Source organism: Sporothrix schenckii (genome assembly GCF_000961545.1).
Source record: "Sporothrix schenckii 1099-18 chromosome Unknown Cont38, whole genome shotgun sequence".
Classification (NCBI taxonomy): domain Eukaryota; kingdom Fungi; phylum Ascomycota; class Sordariomycetes; order Ophiostomatales; family Ophiostomataceae; genus Sporothrix; species Sporothrix schenckii.
In genome coordinates, this window is record NW_015971139.1 from 394,570 (window position 1) to 417,048 (window position 22,479).

At 58.6% G+C, this 22,479-nt stretch overlaps 8 protein-coding genes across 8 annotated transcripts; 6 read left to right on the forward strand and 2 right to left on the reverse strand.

The window, feature by feature from the left end:
- Positions 1–246: 246 nt before the first annotated feature.
- On the forward strand, positions 247–3,935 carry SPSK_05851 (uncharacterized protein; the record flags this gene model as incomplete). Its single annotated transcript, XM_016732560.1, has 3 exons — positions 247–681; positions 716–1,097; positions 1,189–3,935. 3 exons carry the CDS (start codon positions 247–249, stop codon positions 3,933–3,935), a joined length of 3,564 nt encoding a protein of 1,187 aa, XP_016591836.1.
- A 2,069-nt stretch (positions 3,936–6,004) lies between these two features.
- Positions 6,005–7,891, forward strand: SPSK_06102 (leukotriene-A4 hydrolase; the record flags this gene model as incomplete). Its single annotated transcript, XM_016732809.1, has 1 exon — positions 6,005–7,891. The coding sequence occupies one exon, from the start codon at positions 6,005–6,007 to the stop codon at positions 7,889–7,891; it is 1,887 nt and encodes a 628-aa protein (XP_016591837.1).
- A 934-nt stretch (positions 7,892–8,825) lies between these two features.
- Positions 8,826–11,054, forward strand: SPSK_06013 (uncharacterized protein; the record flags this gene model as incomplete). The annotated part of the gene is made up of 1 exon (XM_016732721.1): positions 8,826–11,054. The coding sequence occupies one exon, from the start codon at positions 8,826–8,828 to the stop codon at positions 11,052–11,054; it is 2,229 nt and encodes a 742-aa protein (XP_016591838.1).
- Positions 11,055–11,630: 576 nt separating this feature from the next.
- On the forward strand, positions 11,631–13,490 carry SPSK_06113 (uncharacterized protein; the record flags this gene model as incomplete). The annotated part of the gene is made up of 1 exon (XM_016732820.1): positions 11,631–13,490. One exon carries the CDS (start codon positions 11,631–11,633, stop codon positions 13,488–13,490), a length of 1,860 nt encoding a protein of 619 aa, XP_016591839.1.
- A 304-nt stretch (positions 13,491–13,794) lies between these two features.
- SPSK_06035 (arginyl-tRNA synthetase) lies at positions 13,795–15,921 on the reverse strand (the record flags this gene model as incomplete). Its single annotated transcript, XM_016732743.1, has 1 exon — positions 13,795–15,921. The coding sequence occupies one exon, from the start codon at positions 15,919–15,921 to the stop codon at positions 13,795–13,797; it is 2,127 nt and encodes a 708-aa protein (XP_016591840.1).
- Positions 15,922–16,589: 668 nt separating this feature from the next.
- Positions 16,590–18,632, reverse strand: SPSK_06052 (metalloreductase; the record flags this gene model as incomplete). Its single annotated transcript, XM_016732760.1, has 1 exon — positions 16,590–18,632. The coding sequence occupies one exon, from the start codon at positions 18,630–18,632 to the stop codon at positions 16,590–16,592; it is 2,043 nt and encodes a 680-aa protein (XP_016591841.1).
- An 873-nt stretch (positions 18,633–19,505) lies between these two features.
- Positions 19,506–20,364, forward strand: SPSK_10712 (uncharacterized protein; the record flags this gene model as incomplete). Its single annotated transcript, XM_016737014.1, has 2 exons — positions 19,506–19,592; positions 19,615–20,364. The coding sequence occupies 2 exons, from the start codon at positions 19,506–19,508 to the stop codon at positions 20,362–20,364; spliced, it is 837 nt and encodes a 278-aa protein (XP_016591842.1).
- A 1,227-nt stretch (positions 20,365–21,591) lies between these two features.
- On the forward strand, positions 21,592–22,311 carry SPSK_06598 (GPI anchored cell wall protein; the record flags this gene model as incomplete). Its single annotated transcript, XM_016733300.1, has 1 exon — positions 21,592–22,311. One exon carries the CDS (start codon positions 21,592–21,594, stop codon positions 22,309–22,311), a length of 720 nt encoding a protein of 239 aa, XP_016591843.1.
- Positions 22,312–22,479: the final 168 nt, after the last annotated feature.

The window sequence follows — 22,479 nt, forward strand, 5'->3', positions numbered from 1 at the left end:
CTCCTCTTCTATTCCGGGGAAAACAAAAGCGGCCTGAGCTGCAAGCACTTTATCTCGAGCTCGACCTTTTTCTCTTCCCGTGTTTTGTTTGTCTTCATTGTTAAACTCTTTTTTACTCGTTCTGTCCCTACCTCGTTGTATTGATTGTTGTGCGTTTTGTTGTCTTTTATTGTCCCGCTTCATTTAGACATTCCCGTGTTCCAGCCTCCCGTTTGTCCTCGTCCCGCGCCTATTCTCATAAGCTCAATGGACCATATTGTCCGTTGTATGCTCGATGTCGACCCTAGTGACCTCTACTACGACCCAGACCTCGACGAAGACCTCGATTTGGACACAGACGACCTTGACAGCAAATATACCACCTCCAACAGACACCAGCATCAAGGCCGCGGGCCGGCTGTATATTCATATATAGAAGCGAACGCCCCGACAATGGATCAGGTGAGGCTTCCTTTTCTTTTTGTTATTTTCCCCCTTTCCCCCGTCGTACCCCATCATCTCCTCCACCATGCCGTCTACTACGGCCTTGACTATGGCCACAACGCCGTCGCCACGACGGTCGCCAAGGCGGCCGTCCAGAGCGTCGCCCATGCGACCCTCGCCTCGAAAGTCACCAGCATCGCCAGCATCGCCAGCCTCGCCGTCACCGACCTCGCGGTCAAGCACGTCTCAATCAAGGCCGTCTCTTACTTACATGTCTCTCCTTCTCCATCAGCAGCAGCTGCAGCAGTTGCACAAGCAGCAGGCACCTCTGCCTGCGCCGCCCGCCGACGAAAAGGAAAAGCAGCCGTACATCTGGCGGATGCACTCGCAGGCCGAACGCAAGTACCAGCTTTTCCCCAAGGATAAGCAGCACCAGTCTACTTCTGGCAAGAGCATGGATCCGGAGCAGGCCTTTGCCGTGGCGATGGGTAACAACAATGCCACGACGACTGCCGGCACCCCCACTGCCGCTGCCGCTGCCGGCACCACCGCCGACAAGTCCAACCCGGGCCTCCGTCTCCGCATCAAGGAGCACACTCTTATCCGCCGCCGCAAGATCAGTGTCCCCGAGCTGGGGCCCATGACCACCGTTCAGGAAGTTGCCATGGATTCTCGTAAGCGTACCTTCCGTTTTCGTACATTTGTGATCTGTGCCTTCCGTTGTTGGCGTCCCGTTGAATCGCTCCTTCCTAACGTTGTCGATAGCCACGATCCCCGGACGTCCGCCCCTTCATGAACGCTCCATCAGCGCGCCGGGCAACAGCTGGAAGCAGCACCACCTGGTCGACTGCATGATCCCACAGACCTCGTTCTACGACGACATCCCCGAGCAGAGCGTCTACGTCTCGTACGATTCGGTGCTCAGCAACAGCCCGTTGGATGTGCCGCGCTGCAACTCGGCCCAGGCGGTGCTCTCGCCCTCCAGAGGCGACAGCGGCAGTCCGGCACCGGCACCGGAAGCCAACGTCCCGACGCTGACGACGTCTGCTTCGTCGCCCTCCATCGCCAGCCGGCAGCCGTTGTCGCCCAAGAACCTGACGCCGCTCGTCATTCCGCCGACGCACGCCAGCTCGCACGGCTACGGCCATTCGCATACCCACCGCCACCACTACCAGAACCACCAGGCGTCGTCCTCTCTTTCCGGCCCGTCTCTTCGTCCCGCGGGCTCTGGGTCGGCGACGACGCCACTGTCCTCGCAGAGCAGCCGCTTCCGCTCGGGCAGCACCCCCGCCGAGTCGGCGGCTTTGCGGTCTGCTCGCTCGGACGAGTCGCCGCGTACGCGCACGCCCTTTACACCCTTTACGCCGTACACGCCGCTGTCTGCCATGTCCAACCCCTCGACGCTGCCCACGCCCGTGTCGGCGTCGTCCACCGTGCACACCCAGATCCCGGCCGAGGTATCCCGCGCCTCGCCGAAGCTGCGGACGGACGGCAACAACTACACCGTCTCACCGAAGCCAAAGGAGACGGACGCGGAGAGAGCGGAAAACGTAGACACAAGGTCCTCAAATGCAGGCCATGCGACGCCGCTACCCGCTGAAACGTCGGAGCTACGCAGCGCACCCCCACAACCGCCGCTGCAGCCGCAGTCACAGAGTCTGTCAGCAGCGGCATCAGTGTCAGCCGCCTCAGCCGCCGCGTCTGCTGCGGCCTCAGCCGCCGCTTCGGCCATTCTCAAGACGCTCCCGACGGCGGCATCGATCCTGGGCCACCGACGTGGACAGTCGGAGTCCGGGAGCATCATGGAGCGTGGCCGGCCGCGGAAGCGGAGTGCGTCACGCGAGGGCTCGGCTTCGGCCGCCATCAACGCCATGGTGGCTGCGGGCATCTCCGTGACGGCCAACACGGGAACGACGGCGGCCCAAGCCCAGTCGGCGTCGGCGGCCGTGGTGTCGACGCCTGCACCGACTGCATCCGCCACGACGGCCACCCCCGTCATCAGCAGCAGCACCACCACCACCACAACTCTCAGACGCTCCAACTCCAAGGCCAGCAAAAGCGCCGAACGTCGCGCCTTTGAGCTGTTACCCCGCGGCCACAAGGCGTCGGAAGCCCCGGCCGTCCTGGGCGCCAACGAGGCCGCCGCCCTGGCCACGCAGGCCCTCCAGCAGGCCGCGCGCTTCGAGGTTCTGCGCAAGGAAGACGTCGACAGCCTCTCCCGCGAGCTGCGCAACCTCGACGACCGCACCGAGTACCTGCGCCGCACCTACACCTCGCTGCGTGCGGGTCGGCGCAACCTGCACGGGCGCATCTGCCAGTACCTGCGCAGCCCCCGCGTGGCCAAGTTCAGCCACGACTCCATGCTCAAGCAAGAGGAGGCCCTGGCCGAGCTCGACACGTCCATTGACGACTGGGTCACCAAGCTGGAGCAGGCCGAGAACCGCCGCACGCGCGTGCGCCAGAAGCTGCTCGAGCACGTCGCTGCGGCCGCCACGCTCCCCCTGACATCGTCCCTGGCCGCTGCCGCCGTGGCTGCGGCTGGTCTGGTGCCGGCTACGCCGGCCACGCTGCCGCCCTCGGCCACGACCAGCCCCTCGGCGAACACCGGCGTCGTCGGTTCGAGCGAGAGCCTGCAGATGGCCATGGGCATCAAGCCGCCCTCGCCGCCGTACGCCGCCGCTGCTCGTGCTGCTGGTGCTGCTCACGGCGTGCAGTCCATCTCGACGCCGCCGCGCAGCCCGACCAAGTCTGCCTTCCAGTCGGGCGGCCACGCCCCGTCATCGTCGTCGTCGTCGGCGGCGACGGCGGCCGCCGCCATGCATCACGCCTCCATCGTATCTCCGGTTGCTGCCGCGTCCCCCTCGCCTCAGCGGCCCATTGTGGCCCAGGTGCCCTCGACGATCCTCGAGCAGCCCGTGGTCGAAGAGGCCATGGCCACGTTCAGCAAGGACAAGGACTTGCCGGTGCCGCGCACGCCCACAACGCAGACGGCCCCGGCCGCCAAGCTTGCCAAGCCGTCCACAGCCAGTGTCTTGTCGGCGGTTACGGCGTCGCCTCTGTCGCCCGCCAGCACCCTGGCCAGCGGCCGCCGTGTGGATGTGGAGAGCATCCGGGTCTATGCCGGTGACGACGTCTACGCTCTGTTGGCCGATGTCGAGAACCAGATCACCCAGATGGGTGTGCCGGCCGGTGCTGCCGCTGCTGTCGCTGCAGGAGGAGCCAACTCGGCCACGGCCGGCGCCCAAGACTGCTTCTCCGTCCCCCGCGAAGCCGTGCAGTCTGATGAGGACCGCAAGCGTCTGCATCGAGCACACAGCCAGGAGCTGCTGAGTGGCGGTTCTGGTTCCGGGTCTGGTTTGGGCTCTGGATCTAAGCGCGGCACTCCCACACCACCCGCGTCGCCTACTACCGTCGACCGCCCCATCAGCCGCCCGGAGTCTCCCGCGGACTCCGTCGAGATCTTCTTGACCAGTGCCGTCTTCCGACCGGAGCGGAGCATCCTGGCTATTTAATAATTTTACCTTTTGCCTTTTGCCTTTTGTTGGTCCACTTACGATTTCTTACGCTCCTTTCGACACAAACGCAAAATGTCCCTGAACGTTTTATTTATACGACTTTACACCTATGAAACGGCCGACCCGCATTACAATCATTAGCCTCTTTTTATCGTTCTCTTGCGCGCAAAATACATTGGAAAAGCGTTCTTTTTATCCTATTTTATTTTATACTTATCCTTTTCTTCGCTTCTCCATTTCGTTTCGTGCATCCAAGCCAGCCGCCTGGCTTCTGATACCCCCATTTTCGTATCTTCTCGTCCTTCCTTTACAGCATTTTCATACCTATCTTCAACATTTGAACCATTGTTTACATTGTAGCACTTTACTATTTTTACAGCCCACATCCACTACTTTCCCTTCTTGACCCACCCGACCGACTTCAGACTGCGTTACCACAAACCACCATTTCATTATCACGGCGTTTATTGCTTTTCTGTTTGCTGCTCTTTTTCCTATTCGGTTTGGTACAAACCGCCAACTCGTTCACTTAATTTCCTTGCGTCTTGGTATCTGCACTTTGCACCGTCTCCTTTTCCTGCCGCCTGTATCATAGCATCTTCTCGCATCTTGTCAAGTTTCGTTTTTGCCATTCTTGTACTCTCACATCATACCCTGTTCGCATTGGGGCGACAGGCCATACGGTGTTTTGCCTTTACAGTCGTCTCAGAAACACATACTCACTTTGTCAACCCAAAATGGAATCAACTGAAATATACATGCAATATTCACAAAATGTCGACGCCTACTTTTTCTGTGATTCTCCTCATAACACGTTACTCGTGCTCAGAAAAAAAAGAAGACAAAGAAAAAGAAAAAGAAAAAGAAAATTTCTCCAAACGTCTCCATTCCAACGAGCCACTCTCGTAAAAGTCATGGGCCCCGTGTATGTCGTAAGATCCCGTCAATCCATAAACTGTCCATCTCCATAACACCGTCTGGCAACTGCTCTTTCTGTTCTAGCGCCGCCGAAGAAAGCCGCCGCCAAAGTGGAGTTGCCTGCTGTTTGGAGCCTCTCGAAGCTTTCTGGTCGCACGCTGGAGCCTATGGGACCTTTAGAGGCGGCAAATTGTTCGTTTTTAGAGGGCTCTCAAAGCAGTATTTTTGCCGTCGCACGCGATGAGTGGGGCCCACCTTCCCTGTCCGATCTTCCTTTCGTTCCCTTTCGACTCCTTTGCTCTTTCCCAAAAATGACTCGCGGCCGAGCAATGCTGGAAAAGCTCACATCCGCATGGAGCAAGTGGGGTGTCCTCGATCTGACTCGACACACAAAGGCCTACCGTCAGCGCCTGCCTTCAGCGCCTGCCAGCAGCGCCAGTCCAGCACCACTCACCAGTAAGCCCTGCCTTGCCTACCTTGTCCAGTCAGGTTCCTTCCCGCGGGGTGGGACTAAAGATTCTTGCCGCATCGCTGTTTGACTCCGACCAAAATCGAAGTCGAAACATACCTTCCTACTTCGGCACTTGGAACGAGAACCAAACAGATCCCTTTCTCTTTCTCGCTCCAATCTTGTTTTCCTTCCTTCCAATTACGGACATTGTTTGTAATTGTACGCATACTACGTACTCCGTACGCTCCAACTGCAAGAACAAGGGTCTCCACCGAGCGATCTCGCACCTGCCTCGCCGTTTTGCCGTCTTGTCGTCTTCCCTTCCCTCATGAGAAGCACCTTCCTCGTTCAAAGGACAGCACCTGCCGCATCCTTTGCCTCGCTCGCCTCGTTGCTACTTGCTACGCGTCGCGTTCCACGGCACTTCCTCCCGAGCTTTGTATCGCTATCTTTCTTCTCAACTCCCTCGACGACCCAATCGACCCAATCGACTCAATCGACTCAATCGACTCAAACAAATCAATTGCGACTCAGAACTCTCCCTAACGTCCATTTCGCCCAGTCGCAGTCGCCAATCTCGATCCGAAGCGTACAAAAGACCCTCCGCGGCCGCTCGTTTTCGACTTCGACCAATCTCCAAGCTTCCCTCTCTGCTGTCGACTCGTCCTCTACATACATACCCTCTACCACCAAAACCATGGGCAAACGCGACGCCAATACGGCGTCCAACTACCACGTCTGGCGCAACAACCACACCACCGCCACCCTCAAGATTGACTTTGACGCCCAGGTTCTGCGCGGCCATGTTGTCCAGGATTTTTCCCGCCAGCCCGCAACGGACGGCGAGGACGCCAGCGAGATCATCCTCGATACCAGCTCCGTGGATGTAAAGGCCGTTTCCGTAGACGGCAAGGCTGCGCCCTTTGAGGTCAAGCCGCGCGCTGGTCCGCTCGGCGAGCCCCTGCACATTCGGCTGCCGGCGGCCCTGGCTTCGGCGCCGGCGGGCACCACCGTCCGCGTGCGCATCGACGTCTCGACCACGGCCGCGTGCACGGCGCTGCAGTGGCTGACGCCCGCCCAAACGTCCAACAAGAAGGCGCCGTTCATGTTCTCGCAGGCCCAGGCCATCCATGCCCGCTCGCTGTTCCCCTGCCAGGACTCCCCGGACGTCAAGTCCACCTACTCGTTCCGCATCGCCTCACCGCACCCCGTCGTGGCCAGCGGTCTGACCGTCACCGACGCCCGTGCCCAGCAGGCCGCGGAGGACGACGACATCCTGGCGTCTGTCAGCGCCAAGGATACGCTGTACGTCTTTGAGCAAAAGGTGCCCATCCCCGCATACCTCTTCGCCCTGGCCTCGGGCGACATTGTCACGGCGCCCATTGGCGCGCGGTCCGTGGTCGCCACGAGCCCCGACCAGCTCAAGGCCTGCCAGTGGGAGCTCGAGCAGGACATGCCCAAGTACTTGGACGTGATTGAGAAGCTCGTGTTCCCCTACGCCTGGGGCGAGTACAATGTGCTTATTTTGCCGCCCAGCTTCCCCTACGGCGGCATGGAGAACCCCATCTTCACCTTTGCGACGCCGACCATTATCAGCGGCGACCGCCAGAACGTGGATGTCATTGCGCACGAGCTGAGCCACAGCTGGAGCGGCAACTTGGTCACCAGCAGCAGCTGGGAACACTACTGGCTCAACGAGGGCTGGACCGTGTACCTGGAGCGCCGCATTGTCGCCGCCATCCACGGCGACGCCTACTTTGACTTTTCCGCCGTCATCGGCTGGAAAGCCCTCGAGGGCGCCGTCCAGAGCTTTGGCCCCTCGCACGACTACACCAAGCTGCTCATCAACCACGACGGCATCGACCCGGACGACGCGTTCAGCACCGTGCCCTACGAGAAGGGCTTCCACATGGTCTACTACCTCGAGCGCCTCGTCGGCCGTGCCAACTTTGACAAGTTCATCCCGTACTACTTTACCAAGTGGAGCGGCAAGTCGCTCGACTCGTACGAGTTCCGCGACACGTTCCTCGAATTCTTTGCGAAGCCCGAGTTTGCCAGTCTCAAGGACGCCGTGGCCGGCATCGACTGGGAGGGCCGCTTCCACACGCCCGGCCTGCCGCCCAAGCCCCAGTTCGACACCTCGCTCATCGATGTCTGCTACCAGCTTGCCGAGCAGTGGAAGGCCAAGGACTTTGTGCCCTCGCCCAAGGACGTTGGGGGCTGGACGGCCAACCAAGTCATCGTCTTTTTGGGCGAGATCCAGAGCTTCACCGAGCCGATTACCGCAGACCAGTCCCAGCGGATGGGCGCCGCCTACGGCTTGGTCGACACGCAAAACGTCGAGGTCAAGGCGGCCTACTACGTGGTCTCCCTGCGCGCCCAGGACAAGAGTACCTACCAAGGCACCGCCGACCTGCTCGGCACCGTTGGCCGCATGAAGTTTGTGCGGTCGCTGTACCGCGCCCTCAACCAGGTCGACCGCCCGCTGGCCCTGGCCACCTTTGAGAAGAACCGCGACTTTTACCACCCCATCTGCAAGGCCATGGTCGAGAAGGACCTCAGTCCGGATGCGATGCGGACATGAGCCGTGTCAGGTGGCTACCACTCGATTCCGGAAGAGACTCTTCCCGACCGAGAACCCTCTTCTTATGACTGATTCTGCACTGCATTTTTGTTTATACACTTGGCGTCATTGAATGGAGACACGTGAACGAACGAGGGGAGCATTGGCATGTTCGGCACTACTGCATACATTTTGGATCGATCACAGGCCTTGCGATCTCATTACACACATATAGCAAATGGGAAATTTTACAATACAATAGAATCTCATACTGGACCTGGAATTGCAGTGAAAGAGTGGAAAAGGGCAGGTGCGTACGGTTAACTGAAACCGACGAAGCGCTCCTTCTCAGAACGTTGAAATTTCACGCGCCGCACCTTCCTCTACTGTGATACACCTTGTATTTGTCAAATGGGCCCCTTTTACATTCGTATTTTCCATCTCTTTTCATACCAACTCCTTTTCATACCATAAAGTTGCTACCACACCACACACGTGAAAGGTAAACAATCCGATGTATGACACACCCCTGGTGTTGTATGTTCATCGTTCATCATACTAATCTATTTTGTGACACAGACACGAGGTCGACCACGAAGAAACAATTCAACAGGCCATCGATTTGCGAGAAAAAACTAAACCACGAAAGCCAAAAATGCCCGATTATGTGCCTCTGTATCGAAGGATTGCCGGTGCATGCAGAACAAGGGTCCGTTTAGGCGTTGGTGGCGCTTCTCCTATCAATCTTTGCATGAAGAGGGGAACCGGCCTGCAGGATCGCAATGCTCCACAACGTTGCGTTTTGTCCAATATCTCCGACGTGGCTGTGTTGCTTGGGAGTCTGAATCTCTCGACAAGGCTGAGGAGAGGGTGGCTTAATATAAATAGGGGGACAACTACCACGATTGCACAGTTGCCTTGAGTCGCGTCGTTTTGCCCCTCATTCAACTTTATGATGGCGTTCCTCTGCTTGCTGTGCCACCAGGCCGGCCACAAGACGGCTGACTGCCCCGATGGCAAGCAGCCTCGAGGCACCAACAAGCCGGGCCCTAAAGCAATCCTGTCCTTCCCTCCAAAGAGTACCCAGAAACAGTCCGACACGCTCTGCGACCGCTGCGATGGCCTCCGGCTGCTCGACCTCTTGCTGCGCGAGGATGTGCAGGACGAGCTCACGAGCGACTTTGAGTTGGCCATTGACAACTATCAGCTGTACCGCAGTCTGGGCCCGTACCGCAGCATCGAGTTCGTCGACAGCTGCCCACTGTGCCGGCTGCTGTTCAGCATCTTCCCGCCGGAAGACACAAACATTGAGCCTTCAGACGAGTATCTCCTCAAACCGCTACGAACATACAACCGGCTCGGAGGGTCCTTGAAAGGCGAGAAGAAGGCGCACCTGTACGAGCAGTACACGGTGTCCATTTCCATTATCGCGAAGCCCATGGTCAGCAGGCAGGCTGTGGAGCTCTTGGCCACCGCAGACTACCGGTTCAAGTACGATACATCGATTGGTATCGTGGGCCACCCGAGCTTGCCATCGTCAGGGCCATCACCGCCCTCAACTACCAGAAGCGGACTGCCTATACGGGTGCGGGATCCTGTCGTCGATTTCAAGACAATTCGATCCTGGCTTCGCCGCTGCGATGCCGAGCACCCTGACTGTAAAAATGTGTGGGTCGACGAGCTCCTTACAACAAGCATGATCGATGTACAGACGATGACTATCGTCCCCTGTCCGCCGAATTGTGAGTACCTGGCACTCAGCTACGTATGGGGCCCCATCGTTCCCGAACCGGACGCGCTGAAGAAGGGCACGCTGCCCGCGACCATTACCGATGCCATGGAGGCCACCAAGCAGCTGGGCTTCCGTTACCTCTGGATCGACGCACTTTGCATCGACCAGGACCCATCCTCACCCGTAAAAATACAGCAGCTGAGCATTATGGACCGTATCTATGCTGGTGCCTACGCAACGCTAGTCGCCTTCTACGGCGACAGCTCTCTCTTTGGCCTACGGGGCACAACACAGGCGCGCGCTCGCACGGCCCAGCCGCGGGAAACAATTGTCGACACCAAGGGCGGTGGATCGGCCTACGAATTGTCCGCCATGTACCCGACGATGACGGCCGAGTGGGAGTACCCGACGTGCACGCACCGGACTCGCGCATGGACTTTGCAAGAGGAATACCTGAGCCAGCGCCTGATCATTTTCGGGCAGGACCAGGTACACTATCGTTGCCAGAATGTGATTTTGCAGGAGACGGTCGACGAGACTAATGACCCGGCCCATGTTCTGGATCTGCTGGCATCAGGCGAGGAAGAGAGTGGAGAGTATTTACGAGAACTTTCACGTAGCCGTGCCCTTGGAAGTGGAAGCAGCACCGGCAAGAAGACTGGCGCCGGGCCAACCCCCGCTCGTCGCCGTCAGATGGCCGCCACCCAGTTTGCCAGCTGCATCAGTGATTACACGGCCCGCAAGATGGTATATGACCGCGACTCTCTCAATGCCTGTCTCGGGATGCTCAGCTTCCTACGCCGCATGGCCGATCTAAGCGAATTTGTATGGGGCCTACCGCTGCAGGACTTCCCCGTGTCGCTCATGTGGTGTCACAGCGCCAGCTCCGGTACGGGCAACGTCAAACCAAAGCCCCCTCGACGTCGCTCGGCCTTCCCTTCATGGTCATTCGTTGGCTGGGAGGGCGAGGTCTCGTATCTGCTTCCCGACAACCTGCTGCCGACGGCGGAAAAGACGGAACGCGTGCGCGAGGATATGGCCCGCAAGGAGATGGCGCTCGACCTTTGCATAGAGTTTGTCGATATCCAGGACCAGACGCTCACTGTGGCCGGCTGGACGGTGCGCTTCGACATCCAGACGGCGCCCTTCAGCACGGCATTTGTGCCCGGCAAGCCCGATGAGCCCATTGGCATGCTCACGCAAAACGACGAGCGGCACCCGACATCGCTCCCTCCGGGCGTTGTTGACTTTGTGGTCGTGCAACGACTTACGCGCGACATGGGTAACGGGCGATTCCGGCATGTGTTGTACCTGGTCATGTTGGGCGACAACGGGCCAGGTGCGGTGCCGTCGCGGCGGACGCTCGTGCAGTGGAATGTCGAAAGCAGCTTCATACCGACGCCAGCATATGAAGCCATGTTGAAGCGGAACGACAATATTCAGATGGTGTAGGGCCGACAATGGTGAAGTGCCGAATGAACATACACCTTTGTTACAACAAAAATACACTTTGGATTTTGGACAAATGAAACAGTGCTTTGTTCTTCAACTTTATGCATAATACTTCCTTTACACACCCTGCGCTCTATTCCATTGTATGCATTGTCTCTCACAGAACTCGTGCGCAGCCTTTTATTTTGAACATGTCTAATAACAAAACGCTTGTCACTTTGTTTTTGTCCACAAGTCTTTGTTGTTCTGCCGCACACAGCCTCTGTTTCTTTGTACTTTTCGCCATTTGTTGCAGGTCTCCCCTTCTGTTCGTGAGATTCCTATTTTCGTATAAAACACAGCCGTCTGCCTTTTTGCATTCGAATATGATGAGAAAAAGCCGTCAAACGATCGACCTTTATTTTCTTATTCAACCTTCACTTCACATCTCCTGGCGAGATATACCACATTTATTTCTACTTTGCACATTCAACTTTCTTATTTTTGTTCTGAGATACTGTTTTTCTCTACTAAATTACCCCATCCATATTCTATATTCCCCCTTTATTTTCTCTCCTTTTTCACCGCTTTAGCAAAATGAACCGCGACACGGAGGAGCTCAAGAAGCTGCGCGATTATCAGAAAAGGATCAACCTAGCCTTTGCCGCCTACCGCAGGGGCAACATCTATGCCAGAGACATGAGGTCGAAATTCCCGCGAGCCATCCTCGACAACGTGCCACACCCTATGATACAAGACCGCGGGAAGGTCGCTCACAAGGTCTATGAATTCAAAACCAAAGAGCATATGAACCACTTTATCAAGGAGATGAAGGCCCAGGACTATCGCACCAACAAGCGCTATTCCATGTCCGACCTTAATACGAAGAGACGGGGAGACGTGCAGAAAACAATCAACCTTGTTGCCCGCCGTCTGTTCCGAGCGGGCATCCGCTTTCGTCGTGTTCTCTCCTGCGGCGGTATGGGCATGGCAGCGCTTTTCGAGACGGCAAACAGCGTGACAGGCCTCTACAACAAGTGCGTCGCCAAGGTCTCCTTGTCGGAGGACAACGGGCACGACCAGATGGAGCACGAGAAAAACGTGACGCGCTTGCTACACGGCGCCCCTCACATTGTCCAGATGCTCAGCGTTGACGAGCTGCGGGCCCTGCCCGGTGGCTACGAGACAGAGGCTGTCGAGGGCGTGATGCCCGACGACCCAGCAGTGTGCCCGAAGCCCCAAGACGACGCCACCGTCAAGGACATGGTCCAAAACGCCAAGGACGTCATGATTCTAGAGTATCTACCTTTTGGTTCGCTCGACCACTGGATCGCCAAGGCGGAGCAGCTGGGCCTGGGCTTCTCCAACGAAGTTTGTTGGCATCTGCTGCTCTGCCTCGCCAAGGCTTGCCTGGCCATGAAGTATCCCACCGCCTGCCAGCCCAAGGACCTGCCTGTCGAGGCCGATCTTGATCCATATGCGCTGCACGTTGGTACGACGGCACAGCACAACGCTGCGGTCACAGGTAATAATGGCAACAGCAGCAACGTGCCAGCGACATCGTCAGTCTCCGAGGTACACAACATTGTGCATTTCGACCTCGACCCGAGCAACGTCCTCGTGGACGCGTCCAACGACGGCTGCGGCAAAGTCTGTGCCAACGCTCGCATTCCGAAGCTCAAGGTCGCGGACTTTGGCCTTGCCGTTGATGGATCCAAGGTGGACCTTGATGAGACAAATTTTACTTGGAAATATCGCTTCTGTGGCAAGCCCAGCTACTGTACGCCCGAGCAGTGGACAGCCGAGTGGGAGGCTGTCACCGACCGGCCAAGCGCCGCCGGGGCCCAGATCGCAGGGCAGTACGACGAAAAGACCAACATCTACCAGATGGCCCTCATCATGCAGGGGCTCATGCTGCGCAAGAGCTTCCACAGTGCCCCCCACGCCGGGTTTGTCCCCGTGCGCGACTGGCGGCACCCTGCGTTCCCACGATTCCTCGACAACCAAGCCGAGTTTGACCGGGTTGTACAAGTGGCCAACGACACCAAGGTTGCTCCCCAAGGCGTCCGTATGATCGCGACCATAGCGTGGATGCTCGACCACGAATCGCTGCGCGCCGAGACGTGGGCCAGCCAAGCAGGCGGCCGCAAGCAGCAAGTGCCGGCACCGTCGCGGCTGTACGAGTGGCGGCTGCGCGAGCTGGTGATGCGGTGCGCGGCGTACGAGCCGTATGTGCGGCCGCCGGCAGCAGAGCTGGTCCGCTTGATCGAGGAGCGTCTCGCAGACGGCAATTTCGGCGCCGGCGCGGCCGAGGCCGAGCAGCTGTTTGCAGAGGTGAACAAGCCCGAGGAGCCGCAGCCGAAGCGTGCGTACAGCAACTTGATCGGTGCGGTCGGACGTATGCAGCCTCACAGGGACGCAAAGTCACGCATTGAGGGCATCTTTCGTAAGAAGTGATGTCCAAGGTGAGTGCCATGTCCATTAAACGAGCTGCACGTAAGGTGAGTTGTCCTTTTTTCAACAGTCGACTACTATGTACGACGTAAATCCATTTGTAAACGTTTTATATTGTTTTGATATTGATATGCCCGCACGTGAAATAAACAATGTGGTCCATGAAACTTCGTGCCGAGTGAGACATATGAGCTCCCCTTGTATTCGTTCAATTTTTCATTCATTACGTAAAATACGTCCGAGTATCTCCAAAATCCAATAGCATATAGCACATTCCGTTGCCTCCTCTTCTTTCCCCTCCGCCGCCTTACATCCGGTCAACGGGGTTCAGGCCCAGGAGGCGCATGCCGTTGTTGAGGACGATGCGCGCCGACACGTACAGGGCCATGCGGGCCTTCATCAGCTCGGGCTCGCTGCCCACGACCTGCAGGTGGTCGTACGACGAGCTCAGCGCGTGCGTCATCTTGAAGAGGTAGGTGAGCACGGTGGTCGGCTCCAGCGTCTTAAGCGTGTTCTGGACGACGTCGGGCCACTGCGCTAGCAGGCGCACAATGTTGACGGCGTGCGGCTCGGTGAGCAGCGATGTGTCGGCGGAGGCGAGGTCGGCGTCGGACAGGTTGGCGCGGCGCTCAATGGAGCAGACGCGGGCGTGGGCGTACTGCAGGTAGGGGCCGGTGTCGCCCTCAAAGGAGGTCATCTTGTCCATGTCAAAGGTGTAGTTGTTGATGCGCTTGCCGGTCATGTCCTGGACCATGACGGCCGAGATGCCGAGGATGTCGGCGGTGGCCGCGGGGTCCTCGACCTGCTGGTACTTGGCGTCGTTGGCGCGCATGACCTCGTGCATCTTGTCGGCGACGTCGCGCAAGATGTCGTCGAGGAACTTGACGGTGCCCTTGCGGGTGCTCATGCCGAGCACGAGGCCAAAGTTGACGTGCTGGCACTTGTCGGCGATGGCCTTGTCGCCCATGAGCTCGACAATCTTGAAGAGCTGCTTGAGATGCAGGTCCTGCGCGGAGGCGACGACGTAGATCATCTTGTCAAAGTGGTAGCGCTCCGCGCGGCCGAGCAGCTCGCTGATGTCGCGCGTCAGGTACAGCGCGGTGCCGTCGCGCTTGCGCACGAGCGGGCGCTCCAGGCGCTTGCCCTCCTTGCCGGGGACGTGCTTGGCAAAGTCGACAATGAGGGCGCCGTCGGACTCCTCGGTGATGTGCAGGTCGGCCATGCGCTGCGCAGACGCGGCCATGGCGGCCTCGGGCACCTGGGACTCGCCGCTGTAGCTGTCAAAGACAATGTTGAGGCGGGCGTACGTGTCCTTGTAGCGCACAATGGACATGTCGCGGAACCGGCGCCACTGGGCCACGGCCTTGTCGTCGCCGTCGGTCATCTTGCGGAAGTACTGGCGGGCCTGCTCGTCGAGCCCCGCGTCGGCCAGCTGCTGCGCCTCCGCCGTCTGGCCCGCCTTCTTCAGCGCCTCGATCTGCTCCTTCTCGGCCGCGAGCTCCTTGTTGATGGCGACGTACAGCTCGTACAGGTGGTTGATGGGGTCGCGCTCGAGGGCCGCCTCGTCGCCGTACCGGTCAAACGACAGCGCCAGCAGGCCGTACTGCTTGCCCCAGTCGCCCAGGTAGTTGATGCGCACGACGTCCCAGCCGGCGTTGGCGTACAGGTTGGCCAGGAAGCCGCCGATGATGGTGCTCCGCAGGTGGCCCGCGTGGAAGGGCTTCGCAATGTTGGGGCTCGAGAACTCGATGACGATGCGCTTCTGGCCCTTGCTCGGGTCCGCGGGGTCCTGGAGGCCCAGCGTCCGGTTGTTGCCAAACTCCTTGCCCTGCGCGCGGATCAGCGGCAGCGTGTACCGCAGCAGCGGCGCCGGCTTGAAGAAGAACTGCACAAAGTAGCCATTGACCGTCGGCGCCTCGACGAGCGGGTCGTTGGGCGGGAAGGCCGCCACCCACTCGGCGGCCAGCGCGTCGGGCTTCTTGCCCTTGACGCGGAGCGCGGGCGTGGCCAGGATCAGGTCGCCCTTGTCGAGGCCCGTGGTCCACTGCAGCGCCGGGTAGACGAGGCTCGCGTCGACGCCAGTGACTTTTGTGAGGACATTGGTGAGGTGGGCGCGGTAGAGGTCGAAGGGGTTGGTGTCCGGGTGGCAGTTGGGGTACTTGCTCTCGGCCTCGTGCAGGTCGAAGCCCTCGACGAGGCTGGCGAGCTGGTCGACGGCAGCGGCGGCCATTGGAGTCAGTGTGCGGACGCGGTGACGGGATGGAGCAGCAGGAGGAGGAGGCGGCGCCGGAGAAGTCGAAAGGAAGCGCCGGACGGGGAGAGATGTCACCAGACGCGATCGATGCTGAAATGGGCGAGCTGCTCGAGACAAGAGATAGGTCGGGCGGCGGAGGGCAGCAGTCAGCACAGAAAACGGTGCAGACGAGGGTGGCATAAAGAGAGAGAGTCGAGGAGGAAGAGCCTGGCCTTGGTTGGCAGTCGTAGCAGTTGTGATCCGGTTTGTTCGGCTCGTCGTTATCACCAGAAAAAAAAATAGAGTCGACTTTTTTAGCCTCTTTTGCTTCGTTAGCTCTCGTTCCTTCCTTGTTTGGCTGCGACTGACTCAATGGCTCTTGCCGTTGGAGCCATAGCTTTCGTTAGTGTTTACCATTCAGCGCCTGTCCCGCCTTACTGCTTGCAGCGTCCTAAACGGCGCTGAACCGGCTGCCGGACAAATATTTCTACCGGCCTGAAACACTGTAAAGAAGACTACGAGAAAAGCGCGACCCCGCCTTTGGCGCCTTATCTTCTCTAAAAAGCCCCAGTGTAAGAGAATTGCCTAATCGGGTCGAAGAGGTGGTCTTTGAAGGTTTGTTGATATCAGTGCCAATGCTGGGATGAATATTTGCAACGGTTTTTGGTAAATTCAAGAGTTCAAATTAAAGTAAGTCGCTATTTGTGTCATGATGAGCTGTGAAAAGGCTCGAATATATCCGTTACAGGGCCGGCAGAACACCAAAGGGGAATCCAACTACACACGTGGCAAGTCATATCGTCGTTTTCGAAACGAGCATTCAAATCAAAATCAAAGAAACAAGAAAAACAATGGGCACAAGACGACGACTAGAAGCCGTACTCCTCCACATGCAGGTGAATGCCTTGCGCGTCGGTGCCCTTGTGGACGGCCCGCTCGTCCGACAGCTTGGCCACACAGTTCCGCGCGCGCGCCACCAGCGACTTGCCGCCACAGACGACGACCGAGGTCTCGCCGCCCGTGGTCTCGACGGCATTGCGGATAAAGGCGGCAATGTCGGGGCGGGTCGTCATTTGCTGCACATGCGAGTCGTCGCTCGCGACGCTGCTGGGTCGGTGGCGTGTTGTGACTGTGGCAGGGGCGTCGGCGTCGGCGTCGGCGTCGGCATCGGGTCCAGCCGCTGGCGTGATGACCTGCGCCGACTTCTCCACATCCGCCTCCTTGGCCATGCAGCAGGATGAGGTGGCGACAGGCTCCTGCTCGTCGGGGACGGCGGACGTAGCGGCAAGGGACGACGACGAGCTGTAGCCCTTCTCGTTCTCCCGCAGCGGAGCGGCATCGTCGGCCGCGGCGGTGAGCCGAGCCGGTGCATCGGACGCGCGACGGAGAAGTGCGGGCAGCGACTTGGCGTCTTGCGTGACGGCAATGCTGACGGTCAGTTCGATGCCCGAGGTCTTGGCCTTGTCGATGAGCTCATGCAATCGTTGCACATAGTAACCAATCTCGTCGCCCTTCTTGGCCGCGAGCAAAAAGTCGATGCGCTTGGTGCAGATGGCATTATGGTCGGCCTGCAGCACACTCTCGAGAATGGGCAGCGTGAAGGAGGCACCCGTCGATGCCGAGATGAGCACCAGGGTCTCGTAAATGTCCCAGCGAGCCGGCTCGCCATAGGGTCCTGTGACAAAGGCCGTAAACGTGCTGGCCCGGCTGCTGCTGCTGCCATTTCCCGGGCCATGCGCCTGCTGCAGCTTCACTGCGCGGTCGTGCAGCCGCTTCGAGAATCCGCCATGCTTGCGCACCACCAACTGGATGCTGTTGCAGATGCACGTGTCGGGCAGCTGGTGGGCGCAGGCAATTGTGAAGGGGTGCTGTTCGAGGGGGCCGATCCAGGGCATCCACAGGTACAAATGCTGGCCGGCCCGCCATGTAAAATGCACGTCCTTGATGGTGACAATGGTAATGTCGTCGCCTACGGCACGAATCTGGGCCTCGTGGCCGATGCGTTGACCGCCCTTGCAGCGGGACCGATTTGGGGAGCGCACCTTGATGTTCTGCCACAGGAGCATGGCGAAGCGGACGACGCGGTCAAAGGCGAGCGCGGCAATGGCGAACCACACGTTGTACCTGGCATAGGCGGGCACGTGCTGGTAGACCACCCAGAGCAGCACAACGGCCGTGACAATGTGCTGGAGGACAAAGACTTCGTAGCAGAGATGGCGCAGCGGCGCCATGCCGACGACAAAGGACCACAGCAGCAGACCCCAGGCGGCCATGCCATACTTGCCCATGGGCATGACCTGAAAGAAGATGCTCGTCATGCCGGCCTTGGCGTATTCGTTGTAAAAGTGCCAGCCGTGGACGGACGCCGTCACGAACATGGTGCGGGCGATCCAGCGGTGGGCCCAGTTGAGGCGCTCGTGCGAGGAGCCGGTGAGCATGGCGATGACGGACGACTTGCCGGCGAGCAGGTAGAGCAGGGGCAGCTGGGTGACGGTGACCCAGGCGTTGCGGAAGCCGATGCGCTCCCAAAAATTGACGTCCTTGATGATGGAGCCGGCGCACATGAAGCCGACGATGATGCCCCAGTAGACGAGCAGCATGAGGACGCGGCCAAGCGGCGGCGGGGTCAGCCAGGTGAAGTAGCGGAGCGGGACGTAGAGCTGCGGGTAGCTCATCTCGCGGAAGACGGCGGTCAGGGTGGCCCACGTCTGCAAAAAGGCGGACATGGGTTTTGTCGGGTACTCGCGAGACGAGGACGACCGGGCGCGCAGGCGGACCCAGCTGTCGTAGTAGTTGACAATCCGGACGACGACAAAGGCGCCGACGACGGCAGCGACAATGTACCAGTACGTCCGGGCCAGCGCCATGTTGGTCGTCTGGAACATGTTGGTGCCCATCATCATCATGTCCATGATTGCGGCGGGTGTGGCGTGGCCACGGGGGTGAAGCGGGAGAAGGAAACTGATGTTGAGGCGTCGATGTTCAAGGCGATGGTGACAATGTTGATCCGGTCAACATCTATGTCGATGTAGGTGTCGGTCTCGGGTGGCGATGATGTGGGGGTGTCGATGGCAGATGTTGGATGGCCAATATTGTCCGATGCAAGTACGTGGTGGTACAGAACGAAGGGCCCAGTCGGTGTAAAAATAAATAAAATGTACGAACGGAGAAATGCAGACGTCGTTGGCTCTGTGGATGTGAAGGACAGACGTCGGTCTGTGTAGTATAGGTCGGATGGGATGTGGTAGGACCAGTGGCCAGAAAAGGAAACTGACGAGATCCACGGCCAGAGACAACGTGTGTATGACAGGACTCTGTACGACAAGACAAGAGAATCTGCAACGACGTTGCAAAAATACCACAGCCGGAAAGCACGGAAGCCGAAACAGTGCAGGAACGAAACCAGGACAGCAACGTCTTGAGAGGGAGTGAAGATCGAATAAAAATAAGTGAGACGATAAAACGAGCGCGCGCAAGTTTATGGGGTCGGCTTGGCGATGGGCAACGCGGGGGCGGTCCGTCAAGTTGGAGGAGAGGGGACGGAGAAGGGACAGAGAGAGTCTGGCCAAGCAAAGAGAGATGGCCAAGCAAAGAGAGATGGCCAAGCAAAGAGAGATGGCCAAGCAAAGAGAGATGGCCAAGCAAAGAGAGATGGCCAAGCAAAGAGAGATGGCCAAGCAAAGAGAGATGGCCAAGCAAAGACAGAGACGAGGAGGAGAGGAGCAAGGCCGTGGCCACTGCGATCGACGTTGCAGTGACACAGGGAAGAGACAGAGGAGACGGAGATGGAAGTTCTGGTTATGGCGGGAGAGGCGCTGGTTGGTGATGTCTCTGGTATCGTCCACCGTGTGCTCGTTGCCGTTGCATCCGGTGTATGGTGAGAGCTGACGACAGAGACCAAAGACAATGATCAAGACCAGGGGACCGGAGGCGTTGACTTTCTGGTTGGGGTTTGAAATAACTCAAAAGAAAAATGGGAGAGACGGGGAAGAGCCACGACGAAAACAACGGCAGAAACGGACTACAGCACTAGAGGAGAGGAAGGGCTTGGTGTGCCACGGGAAGAGGAAAGAGCGGCACGAACATGCACACCAAGACGGCAGGAGATACGACGAGGACTACGAGTACAAGGAAAGACCAACCGACGGGCGACGTGAGCATGCTTTTGTCAGAGTCAACGAGCGTGAGGTGAACCAAAATGGAAGGCGGGACCGACGCCTGCCAACTGGTCGTCCGTCCTCGCCAGACGACTCTGCTCAGAACAGACGACAATATTCCAGTGTTGACGTCTTTACGTCTTTTTGTGGCCAGAGGAAATCGATCAAAGGCTTAAAAATCCTTCTCACTACTGCCGGCCGCTTGGACCGGCTAGGACGGATTAGGACGCCACAACTTGCTCAAAGTTGCGCATGGCCTGCAGCTCCTGCCAAACTGCGACGCTGTGCCTTCCCCTTCTCCAGCGCCAAGACCCACATAACTGTCAACGGCAGAGCCTGCAATTGGCTTGGCGAGGCATTGGGGGGGTTTTGGGTTGGGAGGGGCTCGAGGGCCTCGTTGTCAGGAACTTGCTCACATGGAGGGGCGGCAAGAGCGACCATGCAGCCAATGTGCAGACAGAGTGGAGCGCCAACATGTACATCGTAGCGTGTAAGTGCTCATGTTCTTGCCATTTTCGGTCAGCCTGTCGAAACAGGCCAACTTGGTGATAATTGCTAATCGGCATCACCAACGCCGCACCGCCGCGCAACACTGCAGTCTACGTAGATGTAGCAGAGGCAATTAAAGGCGCCCGTGGCCATCCAGCCCTCCTGCAGGCCTCCCATAGTGTCTTGGCCGCTCAACCAGGGACATGGAACGGGCACGAGCACGGAGAGAGGCGGTATGGGCTGCAGACAACTGAAATACAACGTACGACAGACGGTATCTGCGTGTTGACGAGACATTGCGCCCATCAGCGTGGTTCGCTCTCCGTGTTCTTTCTAGAACGTTTGCGTTCCTGGCCTCATGTCGTTGATCTGCCCAAAGTGGTCCTCGAGTTGCAGATCCAGCCTTGCAAGAGCACGTTGTTTGACATATTTAACACGGCCTGGCCCACGATACGGGCAGAGATAAACGAGATGGGGTCGCAGCTAGCATTGATGCTCCAGAACCAGCCAGCTAGCCGACCTGGGAGCCGAATCGCAAACACGCTCACGTCGAGCATCGGTCAGAAAGTGCTTCTTGGGTGTATCAAAGTATCAAATTGAGGCAGGCGCCGGACAAGAAACACCAAGAAACACCCTCACAGGGTCCACACGCCGGTCCCATGCGGAAACTGCTTCGTACCATCTTTTCCACTTTCCATATCCTAGCGGCGCCGCCACGCACCTATTCACTGCACTCACGGGAAGCGCCACCAAGCAACGTGCCCTAATTAATGTCTAACCAGCGCGGAAAGCACTCAGGCCAAGCGACGTAAATCTGTAGCTGACAACTAATACCACCCCCCAAACGCTCTTTCCCTCACGGAACTCCACACCTTGCCCCTGGTCGCTTCCCCCTCCTCCAGCCGAGCTCCATGTAAGCTCCTTCCTCCGTGTGTTCATTGTGCATAGCTCGGGCCCTGCTCTTGCCCTTTTTGCCGTTTCTCCTCGCCTCTCATTGCGTACCTCTTTGTCCTATAAGAAGCCGTGTCTTGGCACATCGGATCTTCTTGTACCTGCCATCCTGCTTCTCTGCCTCTTTCCGTTTTTATTGAAAACCCAACCCTCCCGCTGCCTCACACACGCAATCTGCTACAACCCTCTGCCCACCATCTTTTCTGCTCTGCAACTACTCGTCTTCCTCTCTGCCACCACACTCTTCTTCTCGCTGCCACCGCACATCCTCACAATGGCTCCTCTCGCGTCTGCCGCTCTCCTGCTCGCTGCCTCGGCCGTCGTCAGCGCACACTTTACGCTCGACTATCCGCCCACCATTGGCTTCAACGACGACAAGGAGAGCATCGGCCCCTGCGGCTCCTTCACCCCCGACTTCTCCAAGGACAACGTCACCGACTTCCATGTCGGCGGCGACAACGTCGCCATCAACCTGCTCCACCCCCAGGGCACCTGGCTGTACCGCGCCACCCTCGACCAGACCGCCACCGGCAACAACTGGACGCAGCTGCACCCGGAGACCCTGCAGACGGGCCTCGGCAAGTTCTGCCAGCCCGCCATTGCCGTGCCCGAGAGCTGGGCCGGCAAGAAGGGTGTCCTCGGCATCGTGGTCGATGCGCCCGATGGTCTGCTGTACCAGTGCGCGTCCGTCAACTTTGTGGCGGGCGCCGCCACCCAGAACCAGTCGACCTGCACCAACAGCTCGGGCGTGACGGCGTCGTTTGTGACGGACGCGAACCTGGCGCCGCTGGCGGCCGGCAACGACTCGGCGGGCGACGCGTCCGCCTCGGGCACGGGTTCGAGCGGCTCCACGCCCACGACCACCGGCACCGGCAGCACCGGCTCGTCCACCAAGAACGCGGCGCCCGGCCGCGTCGGCGGTTCTCTACCGCTGGGCAGCGTGGCGGGCGTTGTCCTGGCGGCCATGTTTGGCAGCGCCTTCATGATGCTGTAGGCGGGAATGGTGCGGAGCAACAAAAGCAAAACCCTACGACGGAGAGAAAGGGAAAGAGGGCGAACGAGCAAACAGCGCCCAAAAGCGTCAATGATTTAATGTGTACAATATTCCCCGTGATTTCTTTGCTTAAAGTCGTGCCGCCTCGTTACGTTGGCGGCTAATGAA